We start from the raw sequence: 14679 nt of genomic DNA, 5'->3' as shown, positions 1-14679 counted from the left end.
TTCATTTATATAATTCTAGGGCACAATGTTAGATCCCGAAGTTCTGATTTGTGTATGATTTATGTTGAAAGCCGAGTTACAACGGGCAGAGAGCCTAGTAAAACTGGCAAAAAAAGTGTATTAATAATAATATAATAATAGCAGGCATGAGCAAATGTGACTCAGAGAAGTTCTTCAGACTTCTGTAACTAAATAACGAGCAAGACAGCGACAACCTAACTAGTGTTACTCAATAATACAAGTAAGACAGAGAGACAACATTTTTTTTCTACCTTTCTCATTACTATTAGAGAAATTGAGATAGGTAGAAGAGTCGTATACCCGTCGTCTCGCTTCCTCCTCTATAAGCAATGCGGACTTGAATAAAGAGACACACAATAAAGTTTATGGCACACAATAAAGTTATAACAATGGTGGACTTCGACCTAAAATAACTCGCCCATGCCTGGTTTAGTGCATTTTCTTCGATTCATCCTGTATATACGTGCGTATTTATCAAAAGCACAATACTTATCAACAAAAATTCTTCGAAACAGTTGGAGCAATCTTGTGAAAATGGTGTGACATATGTTTATATTTCATTATTAAACTTTATTGGCTTATATTAAATGTTTTATCTTTTCGACAGCAATAAGAACAGTTGTGTTATTGTTAATTGTTTTAACAGCAATATTTACACAATTTCTTGTATTAAATTTTTTTTTTAAACAAATATAATATAATTAATGTTGATAATACATTGGGTTTTGTATTTTAAATCATGTCCCAATTTTCGTAAAACGATGTCATTCAACTTTTTTTTATTCAAATACAGAGTGTCTCAAAAGTCATGAACAGTATAGCAGAAAAGAGATTTTATCTAAGAAGTAAAGTCCTTTAACTTTTGTCGATTATTTGAATTAAGACTTGCTTTTTTTGGTAGAATTTGTCGAAAATACATAAAAAGTAAGAATAAATATCTAGCTTGGTTTTCGAGATAAACTACTTAAAATTTAAATGGCAAAAATTGTTTTTTCTTAATAAAAATATCATCTTAATCAAGAATCAAAACCGGAAACACCAAAAATCTAACTTTGTGAATAATGTTTGTATAAAGCATGCCATGAAATTTCATTCTAAAGATAAAAATCATCAAAAACAGGTGATTTTGAATTGGTAAGGCACAGGAAAATTAACGCTTATTAAGTTGACCATAATTAAATTTGCAATAAAGTTTATGGTTTAAAATTAAACGCTATAATTTATCGTATTTTTGTATGAAAAATAATTTTAACCAAAAGTCAATTAAAACTTGTTATAGGTACGTCAATATTATGGTCGAACTCTTCGATGACACCTTCGATGATCGTTTTAATAGCATTTTCTAGGCAAAATTCTGTCTTTTAATCTTGGATAGTAGCGAGTTAAGTAACATAACACTTTGTTTATCCGTAGTGTTTGACAGGCGACTTTAGCTCTAATGCCAAACTTAGGTTTTCGTGTGTAATAAGGTTGTAGACCGGCTAAGTGGCCGATGGAGTAAATGCGCAATTACCTTTAACCGTTTGACCACTTAGACGATTCGAATCCAGACAGCGGCACTTAGATCAATTATAATTAATAAGGACGGTGGATTGATCAAAATTTCGTCACTTGGATAAGAACCAAGTAACTGACTCCAACCACATCATAAATTTTTTTTGTATGTATATATTCGGATGAAGTTTAAAAATAATGAATAAAAAAAGGTGTGGGTGGCCTCTGTTACAGACGCCTGAAAATGTTACTTATTATTAATAAGTAACATTTTTTCCCATATTTTAGTAGAATTTAGACAATTCTAGCATAATTTGTTTACCTCCCACTGGAAAACCAGCATTCAAAAATAATAGTGGCAGGTTCGTAGATATCGTTAAAAGAATGAGCTTTGCTGAAGGTTGGAAAAGCTTTCGATAGAGAGTTCATGGATGTTTTTTAATACAACTCAACACAATGAGTCTTAGGATTGACTTTCTACCTTACAAAACAACTTTACGCCTTCTTCATGCAGTCGGGCTTCATTGTAATAAATAAAAAAACCGAAAAGGTGTCGATGTTAAACTATTAAAACGTTTACTTCCCTGCGCCTTAAATTGCCGAGTTTGTAAATTTATCCAAATTTTTTAAGGGTATCGACCGAAAAATAAGTAACTTAAACTGAATAATAAACTCAAAAACATAAAATCATAAATACCTAAAGAATAATGTACACATAAACAAAATAATATACAACACATAACCTTCAAAAAAACAAATTATAACACTTATACAAACACTCTAAATAATAAAAACAAAACAACATCGGTATTAAAACAAAACACAATCAATAATTAAAAAAACCAAATAAACAATATTTAAAAAAACAAAACTAAAACAAACTCACTCATTTAACTCACTTTAAAAAAAAAAAATTAAACTTTTTAAATAGCATCAAATAAAAACATCGAATTTTAACAATGAACACTAATTTTTATATGAAAAACCATGTGGTACAAATGCAGTTTATTGTTTCAAAGCAACAACAACAAACAACACAAAATACGACATTACAATATTCCACTACCTAAATAATGACATCACACGCATTCAATAATAATATTAGCAATCAAAACTGTGGGAGGTAGGTGTGTTTGTATGAGTGTATAAATATTGTTGAAGTAGTGGAACTATAAAAAAATCCAAGAGATATAATAACTAATATAGTTAATTGTTGCAAAACACTGTACTGAATATCTATTGAGTTTACATATAAAAAGTTATAAACCTATCGTGAAACGAAAGCTTTGCTGGAGACTTATCTTCTTTGAAAGAGAAGGAAAAGTAAGCATGAGCCCTTAAAAACAATCCAACTCAAACGTTGGCTTCGTAATGCAGTCATTACAACTATACTGTTTTATGGCCATACTGGTATGGTCCAGTCGTGGTTCAACTGTTTGCAACCACAATAATGTCAGGAAGTCTAAGGATATTGAAGTAGTAATAACTAATATAGTTAATTGTTGCAAAACCATGTACTGAAGATCTATTGAGTTTACATAAAAAACTTTTAAACAACTTGCAAGTCTAGTGTTACCCTTACACGGAAGCTATGCTGGAGACCTACCTTCCTTGAGAGAGGAAGGAAAGTAAGTCACATTATACCACCAAAAGATCTCTTAAAAAACAATTCCTCTCAAACGGTTCACTGGCTATATACTGCAATCATTAGATCTATATTGTTTTATGGCCATACTGATGTGAGCAGTCCCAGGTCAAGTGTTTGCCCCTACACTAATGTCTAAGTACAACATCCTCGGAAGCTCTTGAGGTGGTATTTAATATATTGCCCCGACCAAAATGTGAGGAACAAAGCAAGTTCTCAGGCTAAATCTAGCATCACCGTAGAAAAAGTGATGATCTAAGGTTCGTTATGGTCACACACACTTCTATAAATGCTAAAATATGCATTTCTGAGACCTGTTTGTTGTTTTACCATCTTCCACCCTTTGAAACAAGAATGAAATAAGAACCTACTTTAGACCAAATTACCCGATATTTTATTCCGATATATCTAAGGTTGAAAGTAAAGTAGTCTGTGAGGTTTAATCTGAGAACCTAGGCGTAATGTTATCCCGTTATCATTCAAATTGCCAAATCACTGCAGTATGAGAAACCATACTTGAGTTATTAAACCGAGACCAGCCTTGGCAACTTCATGTATGGTCTTGGTGTATTTTCGAGCCTAACAGCACAATTTAATTGATTCGAATTAATATTCTTGCTAAATACAAGTGATTTTAAAGCAAAATTAAAAGATCGAACCACTTAAATTAAACTGTGTGCTTTAAAAACTTTTTTCAAGTTTGACCTTGGTAAAATAACTCAACCCATTCAACGATTTTGATAACCTCTATGACGTTCCTCTCCTATCTTCTACAGTAGCACCGAATTACCGATTCCCTCTAAATCGAATTTCACTGAAGTGTCCAACAGGTGTCAGGAATGGTCCAACAGAAGTGGGATACTCTACTCTTGATGAAAATGCCAATATAATATAACGTTTCCTGTTTTGTAACATTCCGATGGAATCCAAAACTTTTTACTTATCCATTTATTAAGAAAATCGCTAGAAATTCAGAATAGGCTTATCTATGTACACACAAAACTTATACAATGAAATACCAAGGAACTGTTTTGTTGGAATAAGGATAGACTGAGTAGGTTTTTTGTTATAGATGCGGTCAACAAAACTCGCTTAGCATAAATGTATATGTTAGTTTGTATGAAATATATATATATATATATACATAGTTAGAATAAAACCGCGTTCATAACACTCAGTTGTTCGTGGATATACATATAGATGGATATTGCTGCTAAATCAGGTACGGATATCAATCAAGCGGCGAAAAAATTCTAATAAAAGCAATTTATAATTTGGAAAAAATTAAAAACTTGGCTTTACTGTCGTTATCTAATAGTTATCCAACAAAAATTCCTAGTAATAATTTTAAAAGTCAATTATAATATATCTATCTATAAACAGCATGGGCCATTTGAATCTATATATCTAAATATCTGCTTTTGTGGTTAACCAATCAAAAAATAGCTGAAACTAAAAAACTTTTAAAAGAGTTTTCTAAACTAAATAGCTTAGAAAAGTTGCGGAGTTTGATGGGGTACATTATGTTCTGACATTAAATTGGATCTAGTTCTTCGGGTTTTTTAATAGCCTATTTAGATCCTAAATGGTGAGAGATGGAATAACACTTAAAATTAGAAAGTTGATCCTCATAATAAGACTGGCAATTTTTGTTTAAAACATTTTTTTGAAAAACGTTAGCTTTCGGTGGAAATGCTACTTACTCACAGCGAAAAAGAAAACACGGCTACTCACAGAAAATAAAAAGATACGCGTATGTTAAATAAATTTATTAGGTGCTGCTGTGCTATTCAAATCTTGTTGGTGACCTCATATTACAAATGTAAATAATACTTATATGAATAGAGACAGACAGACAGACGGACAGATATTACAAATATTATATGACTGATATTTATAATGTAGGTATTGGATCGGTGTAGACAATATCATCAACATATAAATTGGACTACATAAACGATTAAAAAACTGTAACACTGAATGAATCGTTGTGAACAATGCTAAATTTTAAGCCCTTAAAATAATTGAGGGGCTGGAAGAATGAAATTATCAGCGGAAAAGGTTGTAAAACACATATGGCATCACAATGGGCTCTATAACCTAAGTGTTTCCTTCGTGGACAGCCAATATAACCTAACCTAACCTAACGATTTACAAGACGAGTCCCATGTATTCAAGATCCAATTAATCAATATTACTCTTTTACGAACTCAATCTCACTTTTTACGTCCTGACCAGACTATAAAAATTTCAGCTTTATATCTTTTTTCGTTTTTGAGTTATCGTGTTGAAACATAGGCGGGCAGACAACCGAAAATAGCTTAATTAGATGATTTCATTAACACCAAAATTTTGTTCGTAGCAAACTGGGACTAAACTTAGTATACCTTAGTTAAGACAGAGAACACTGCCGAGCTACCATCTCTATGTTGATATGAATAGCGTTCTCTCTTTTATCTGTAGACAATCTGTCTATAAATAATATGTCTATGGAAATGCCAGACAACCAGTCCATTTATATTATGTCCATAGTTAAAATAAATACTTGAAGAAATAATAATAAAAAATATATAACTATTACAAATTGTTCACTTTTTTATTATAAAGCATTTCCAACATCGTAATAATGGTCTCAGTTACTCATTCAAGTCGTTGGGTTCAACTTTTAATAATCATTTCCATATCCAATGAAAATTACCTTAAAAAACATATTTATAACTCTGCTACAATATTGTAGCTATTACAAGTAGAAAAAAAAAGTATGCTAATGGACTTAAAATAAAATACTAATATTATGCAACATACAAACTTGGACTTTAAACTGTAATAAGAAATTATTTTAGCACATTATTAAAAATATATATACGTTATGCAATATTATACAAGACGAAAGAAAAAAATAATAATTTGTACACTGAAGATCATAAAAAAATGTTCAAATAGTATCGGAATGTTGTTTCAACTGCCCCTATCTTTTATAGATTTAGAGAAAATGAATACCAAAATTTTGTCCTAATTTGCGCCCTCACGGATAGTGATACTTACGAAAAAAAGTTTCAAACAAAAGTTGTTTATTTTTTTATAAGGAATAACTTTTGCACTTAAAGTTTTGTTCTATCTCTAACGGTTTACTAGATAGAAAAATGTGCACAATTAAATCAACTAAAACTTTTATTTGAACTGTTTTTTTTATTGAATTTTACTACAAAGACACTGTCGTGCCTTTCTAACTAGGCTAGCGATTACTAATTTTAACACTTAAACATCTGAGCAATTTAAATATTTTTGAAGTTTGATATGGAAAAAGGTGACTTTGCATGATAATCAAACCCACAACTTCTTGGCAATCGAAATTGCGCTGTTGAGTGAGGCGGGAAGGAAGGGGATGATATTTACTGGTCTATTATATTCGCTTCATCCACCGTTTCAATTATAAAACGTTATCAAAGTAAATATTATGTTCTCTTTTTACAAAAAAAAAAAATACAATTGTACTTAAAAAAAGATTCATTTATATAGGTCTAGGACCACATGAAGTATTCGACAGGCATTTCAGTACGGCTGCTAATTTCAAAAATTGCTTTCAAACAACTTTTTCCACTATGAAAATTCTCATAACAGTCAATTATTTTGTTGCACTCAAACAAAGCAAAGTTTCCATCTCCCGGCAACTTAAAAGTTGAAATTTTATAGGTGTTAAACAATTCTAAACTTTTCAGGCTCCTTGCTATGATAACCATAAACTTCTTTTTTAATATAATTGTATGGTTGGACATATAAGTTTATGGTTTGTATATATGGATTACATTGAATATTTAATATTATTTTCGAATTGTTACTAAACCATTTACATGTAAACACTTGAAGAATAGTCACATTTGAAGTAAAACGCATGATTTATTTCAAATTTTATAAGATAATAGTGCTACGGTCGATTTAGCTGTAACCTCCACCTACTATATGCTCCCTAGGCCAATACCTGTACAATAGCTTGTCAAATTGTCACTCTTCCTGAAATGACTATCAAATACTACGTTTGGAACTAGACCATATTTATTATAGAATGATAATAAAGACAAGAGTTCATAATAAGTATTCACCATCTATTTATTAAAGAGGTTTCATTTCATACAGAAGTCAATTGGCAATTAAAATAAGGTCATTATAAATTTATTGCCCCCACTTCCTTTTTAATTGACTCTAATATTCTTCTTATTAAAGTGAACAATTCTTTATCAAATAATTAAAATTTATCTTCTAGTTTGAAACAATTAAGTGATTGTACATACACAGCGTTTAAAGAGTGATTCAAAAGTAATGAATTGAAATAACAAAAGTCCTGAATTCGATTCCCGTCTAAATGTAGTATAATTTAAAGAATTTATTTCAGGAAAATGTTGTTGGATTGAATAAAGAACATTTTTGTGCCAAGAGAGGCATAAGTAAATTTCTTCTTGCTCCAAAAAAACAAGAAGAAATATCTAGGACCAACAAATAAATTTTACAAAATTTAAAAAATCCTCGAGAAATTCGCGGTTTTTTTCTTGTAGCTCTCTCCAAACTAAACCGAAGCTAAGAACACTTACTTTTTCTTGAAATGCTCTATTAAATTAACTTTCTCTCGAAAAGCTAAGAACACTCCTTATAAAATTAACCTTTAAAAAAAAAATCAAAATCGGTTCATCCATTAATCCAGGCACACATAGGGGTCAGACTTATAGCAGCCTTCTTTTTGTGTCGAGGGTTAAAAAATTAGTTTTAATACACTCCATGTAATTTAAGGCAGGTTATCATTTCTCTTCCAAAAAAACTCAAAAACTACCGCAACTACCAGACCCTTTGAGTTGGGTTTAGTTAACACGCGTCAAAAGTTGAGGTAGATTTTCACAATCTGTGGTTAGCTTTAATCATAGAGATAATTAGAGGTTGATCGTAGAAGACAGGGGCAGATAAAGTAAGCGCGTATAGCTTTCTTCGTCTCTCTTATACGGCTACAAATTCTGTGTCCATTTTTACCTCTCTCACTGCGGTTAATAATTAACTTATTGCTCTATGGTAATATCTATATCCTACGTTATATACATGTCTGTACACGCTCACTGTATAGGCCCCAGTTTTAGTCCAATCGGGATAAAAACTGATACATTAGTTACTTTTAATATTTAAACGACCAAGTTCGTTATTTAACACATACTTAGTAAAGTATGCAAATTGTAACGAAAATTAAGAGCAGTAGTACATTGAAAACTCAATATTTCTTCTCCTAATAATAATTTACAAAAGTGGCAACCACTGTCATCTATTATCAAAATAATAAACTAATATCATATTTTAGTCAAGACATGAACCACTATAGAAATAGTTTTTTTTTTAAACTTAATTATTATTCAGAATACAAAATACATTTTCAATTGGATTGTATAGAAATAAGTAACCTTAAAAGGTAATCAATTGTAATGAAATAAACACAATTAAAATAAACATATTACGAAATTAAATGACATAGTTAGAAATAAATTTACAATACAAACATTAAAAATTGAGTAAACGACTTACCGTGAATTGTTAGATCCGAATCACGATTTAATTCATATAAACGAACAGCTTCATCCAATTCCAATTGAGTGCTTAACATACATGGATCACCTTCTTCGTCCACCCATTTCATAGTAAAAACCTTAAAAAGAAAAACAAATATTGTTTTATATCACCATATTCGATTTTATTTCATACATAATTTATCATTTTATGTTCTAAATAAATAATTTCTAAGTAAAATTATTAAATTCTAAATAAAAACTAAATTCGAGGAATAAATATCACTTTAAAATTACATTCAGGATCTTATTAGATCCTGAAAACAAGTAATAAATCAGGAGCATATTAAATTTAATCATTCATAAATCAGGAGTATATTAAAGTTTAAATATTGATGGTAAAAAATGTTGTATAGGTGTTCATAAAATCATTTCATAAGCCCGCCTGCCTGTACATGAGCACGATATATCAAAAACGAAAAGGGACAACGAACTAAATTTTTTCTAACGTGTTCTAGACCTAAAGATTGACTGTTTTCGAAACTCAGTAAAATTGGGCGACGTGTCCATGACCAATCTTTTAAACCGTAAGAGATAGAGGTACAAATGAAATTTCGTTTCAAATTCAGCTCCAGCTATTTTGTGTATATTAACTATTTTAATAAATAATTCAAACATTTTAGCATTCGAAGTGCTAAGATTTTAGCGAAATTGCGTTTTTAATTAAATAATTAAATTCGTATACAAAATCGGGTCTGTAACATGAGTCGTATTTTCATTTTTTTTATACCTGACTTAATCCGACCCAACTAACTTATTCCGAAACATGTAGAAAATACGAATATTCATGAGAAAATTATTTTCACACTATACCAAAATTTGCTCTTAAAGGAATTTTTATAGTGGTTTATTACACCAACCAATTTAATTTAAAATATTTTTTAAGGATATAACAATTTTTATTGAAAATACACACCTGATCGGGTGGAAACCGGCATATATCCCTCATTTCTTGGCTTAGTTGTTCGATGGTAACATGAGGATCAATGTATGTTATCATAACTTCCCCATTATACGCGGCTTTTACCCGAATTTCCGTATTATCCGTGGTACCGTCATTAACCATTTGTGTCGGCATTTTAAATAAACTTTATACTTAAGTACTTTAAAATTACATGAATTAAAAACTCTGAAACAAAATGAATAAAAGTTATTATAAAGTTCGATAAACTCTAAAAAGATTGTTTATTTAAGTTACAGGTAACTTATTTACCTGGAAAATATAGTGATAAGAAAATTCTTAGAGATAAAGGTAAGCAAAGAAGTAATTAAGGTTATCATTGAACCTGCTTAAAATGATTCATAACTATATCGGCACCGTTGAAAACCTTGGATTTGTTAGTATACATTTAAATAATTAAAAATGGAATGTTTTAAATGGTTAATAAAATTGTAGAAATTATGTAGAAATAAAAAATGAATTAACTTACTAAAATCAAATAAAATTAAAATGAAAAAACAACACAAAATAAAAAGTTTTTTAATGTGACAGAAACACAAATCACCAATCTAAACGAAGCGTCAAATAACAATCATACAACATCTGACACCTACAGGACACGTGTTCAACTATACACAGCAACAAGTTCGTTTTGCCACCTTTACAGGTAAGAATTTAAAGTTAGGGTGCATTCCAGTTGAGGGAATTACGTCACAGTACAGCACATAAATTTCTGTGTACTTGGATAGTCTCCCTTTCCTATTTTGAACATCCGGTTCATAAGGCTCTTATGGAATAAATAGCAAACTAACATGTTTGACTATATATATTTCAACTTTCAACCCATTCAGTGGCAGCTCTAGAATGATACAAATGGTGCCATGGTACCAAGATTAAAAACCACCAAAAGCGGAACAAATTTCCCAATTCAAGTAGAATTGTCACTGGACATGAATCCAGAAGAGCTGATTTAGATTCCTGGGATAAGTGTATTTTTAGTAGTAAAGTAATTTTTACCAATTCTCTTTGATTAAAACTATTTTTATTCAAATCGAAACAAATTCTTTTTTTACTTTTTATTAACATTTGCAAAAATTTTCAAACCTAATTTGCCAAAATACTGCGCAATTTCGATGCTTTTGAATGCCCATTCTCGGGATATTAATCCCATAGAACTCACATTCAAAAACAAATGATGTTCAACTTATTATATTGAATAGGTTAATCGAATTCAACGACGATCCTAGAGTTTCTCAAGATTCGCAGAATAAATTTTCAAAAATCTATTTCAATTAAGCGTAATATGCACTCACTCACACACCAAAACACAATGGAAAGCAGCCTTCATTTGTTGTCCTTCTTATTTGAAAACCTGTATCTTTGAAAAACTTAAATTTTCAACAATGTAAAGCTCACTCAATATGTTCTGTAAAACTTTTCTTTTCAAGTATTATTTTACATAACAATTAAATAACTTTATTTCAAAAGATAAAGATTTTTATTTTAACTTTGAATATAAATATTTACCTCAATAACAAATTGATAGATGGCGTGAAATTGCAGTATACAATTTTCAACTTTTTAATTTTTTGTATTTAAACAGTAAAAGGTTCTAATAAATAAAAAATGAAACAATAAATTGAACAATTGAACTAAAATTTATTTAAAAATAAAATCAGTTTTTCTTTTTTTCATACGTAAATTCTATAGTGGGCGTAAATTTGATAACATGTTGATAACAATCTTTAGGCATTAATGATAACAAAAATAAATGTGTAATTATCGCAGTTAAACCCCATATTCTTCTCGGTGCTCCCAGAAACGCAGGAGTTGAATAATTTCGTCTAAATTGTGTATACCTACAATTTTCTGGTTTACATAAAGTGGTTAAAGGCACAAAGAAAAAATCCTCCACTTCTTTGGGATTTTTAACAATAAGTTCTGAAATATTTGGATTTTTAATTAAACCTACAACGGGTGTAACACTAGTTTTTGATGGAGTGTCAATTGTTTTAGATTGACACCATATTTCAACTTCGTCCTTTGGTATTCCCAATTCTTCATTTGTTTCACGTAACGCTGTATCTATAAATGTTTTATCCCCATAATCTTGTATACCGCCAGGAAAACTAATTTGTCCACGATGCGATTTTAAATCGGCTGCTCGTAGTGTGTACAGTAGCGCCAATTCATTATTTACGTAACATAATGGAACTAATACAGCAGCATGGCGTTTTTGTGTCGGTAAGTGCAGTGTTTTCTTTTGCAATCGTATCGCAGTGAATCGTTTAATACATCGTCTCTTGTTTTGTGGATTTAATATGTCCTCATTGGTAAATGATGCAATACTACGTGAACTAACCTTGATATTTGTATAAATATATTTAATTCTAATCATTTTTAATAAATATTATAACTTTTTTTTCATAATTTATTTGTATTATATAAATCAACTAACACCCTTCCACATGACAAATTAAAGCTATCAAAAGCTTGACACTAGCACCACCACATACTTACATTTAGTTGTAAATTTTGAACTAAAATTAGAGAGTTCATAATTCAATGTAAAAACGTATCTTTGGAATGTAAATAATTAAAATTGATTTTAATGTTTAAAACCCATCAAATTAATATAACTCGAGTACTTTTATTATATTTTTATAGAGAATATTACTATTATAGATGAAATTCTTCATAACTTTTAAAGATAGCGCTTTAAAATGTTGAGTATGCGTTGCAGATAAAACTAGTATTTTAAATATTTGCATAATTCATAAAGAAAATAATTTTTTTTATAATTGATTGTATTTAAATCCTCAAGTTATGTGAATGAACAGATGTTTGCATTGAAACTGGTTTTATGCCCTCTTTAAATAGCAGTAACGCATCGATAAAACGTATTGTTAAATTTTCTTTGTAACAATGGTATATTTTTTTGTCAAAACAAGGAGAAATTAACAATGTATGTAGACTGTAGAAGCTGTTTAAAATAAAAAGAGCCCTTTTAAAAACCTATAAACACATTTGAATAGGACTAAAATATTCTTATTAAGTTAGTATGATTGAATTTTATTAAATTTGATAATTTTGACAAATTAAAGAAATAATAGTCGGGTTGATTCTCTTGATTCGTATTGATATTATATATTTTTTGACAATTTTGACCCAAAAAATTTGAGAATTTCTATTTAACGTACGTCTAATGTTAAATTTGGGTAATTATAATTTTGGCGTGTTCTTTATTAAACTTGTATGAAAGCCTTGTTTTACAATAATAAACTTAATAAGATTACTTAAAATAGATTAAGGTATGACATAATTGATATCTTAAGTGAGATTATTATATTATTACAAATATTTTAATTATAGTATTATTAACTATTATAGAACCGGAATAAAAATATATATACTTATTTGTTTTAAATAATTAGTATTTTTAACTTAAATTGAAAATTGCGCATTTAATTTAAATCAAATAGATTTATTACAATTAATATGGCTATTGAACAGCTTAGACATGTCAACGAGGCCTGTTGATGGACCACGATTAGGCAATATTAGGCAATGGTCTGGGTAGGTGTTCGTATGTGAATGTGTGCACTCAACGTCGGACCGAGGGTGGAGCAAGTTAAGCAAAATGCCAAATGCGCAAAAAAATTCGCCAAAAGACGATCTCGCTCTCCCTTGATTTGAGGGTAGAGCCGGAGCTGTGCGAACTTTAGATTCTAAAAAGAAAGCAGATACTATATGTACCATATGTCCTTGGATTTCATATGAATAACACATCGAACATGATAATTGATACACACATCTCTACTGTTCACAATAAATGTACATTAATTATAATCTTTTATTGAAACAGTTATGCCACGTGAAATTAATAGATTATAATTTGCAATACTTGGAACCTATCAGTATGCCCGGGAACCGAGCTATACTCATTTTCATGCTTATTATTATATATTTATTTGTCCAATCATTTCAACATAATAAAATTTTTAATTAGGTTTAAACAGCTATGTTAGAGTCAATGAGTATAAACTAAATTATGCAGATGAAGAGCGTTTATGACTGAATTAATCACTAGTGGCGTTAAAACTCGCATACTCTTTTTAATATTGCCCGGGTGATATCTCAAGGAAAATGGGTCATATCTCAAGGAAAACTTAGTGATACCAAGAAGACAACCCAATGGCCTGTTAATGATATCTTTTTTTCTTTTTGGCGCCTCCTTAATTAAAAATTGGTAAATCTGGTTCTGGTTAATGTGACAAAATTTAATTTTTATGGTCGATTTTTTAAATTTTGTAACTCAGTAAATTTGATTGGTTTTATAACTATTTTAATGAGTAATTGTTCACGGTCAAAGTAAATTTAATTTTAAAATATTTTTGTTTTGAAAAAAAATGCAATTGTGAAAGTTTGATACACTGTCTATTTTTAATTATATTGCGGTAATTTTTATACCCTGTATATATGAATTATATATCAAAGTATACTCATTTTGGCCCCAAGTTTGTAACGCTACCAAATTTTGTTATTAGTGTTCATAAAACACTTAATTTATCCTTGACCATATAGCGATCGAAGCAAGTTTTGAGGCCCATATTTCAGCCAAAGCAAGTTCTGAAGTTAGGTCGAAAGCCTGTATGGTGTCTAAGGGAAGCAGATCAAGTAGTCTTTATGGGAATCAAAAGGGGAAAGGAGTAATATTGTATTGTTATGGTTTGTTGAAGTCCAGTAAAGTGGATGAGTTAGTTAAACGGCTTGTTTATTATACTTATTTAAAATAAATACTAATAAGAATTTGTATTTTTGCCTTCTAATTTTATTTGCAAATTTTTTAAAAACTTTGAGTGTGTAAATATGATAAGTTAAGTAGATACCTAATTTAATTATTATTGTTGACTTAAGATAAAATATTACCTCTTATCTATAGAAACAATGGTATTGGACTTTCGTAAGATGTCTAATTGCGC

The 14679-nt window shown here is 29.8% G+C and overlaps 1 protein-coding gene across 1 annotated transcript; it reads right to left on the bottom strand.

Annotated features, from left to right (window-relative positions):
- Positions 1-11372: 11372 nt before the first annotated feature.
- On the bottom strand, positions 11373-12184 carry LOC123300555 (nucleoside diphosphate-linked moiety X motif 8). The gene has a single exon (XM_044883141.1). The coding sequence runs from the start codon at positions 12093-12095 to the stop codon at positions 11373-11375; it is 723 nt and encodes a 240-aa protein (XP_044739076.1). The 5' UTR covers positions 12096-12184.
- Between the last annotated feature and the right edge of the window lie 2495 nt (positions 12185-14679).

This window comes from Chrysoperla carnea, chromosome 5 (genome assembly GCF_905475395.1).
Source record: "Chrysoperla carnea chromosome 5, inChrCarn1.1, whole genome shotgun sequence".
NCBI classification, from domain to species: Eukaryota; Metazoa; Arthropoda; class Insecta; order Neuroptera; family Chrysopidae; genus Chrysoperla; species Chrysoperla carnea.
The sequence above is the reverse complement of the archived record's forward strand: the minus strand, read 5'-3'. Positions and strand labels throughout refer to the sequence as shown.

What these genes read in the sequence shown, in the direction of transcription:
- LOC123300555 (XM_044883141.1), bottom strand. Translation starts at nt 12,095, where the DNA reads ATGATTAGAATTAAATATATTTATACAAATATCAAGGTTAGTTCACGT.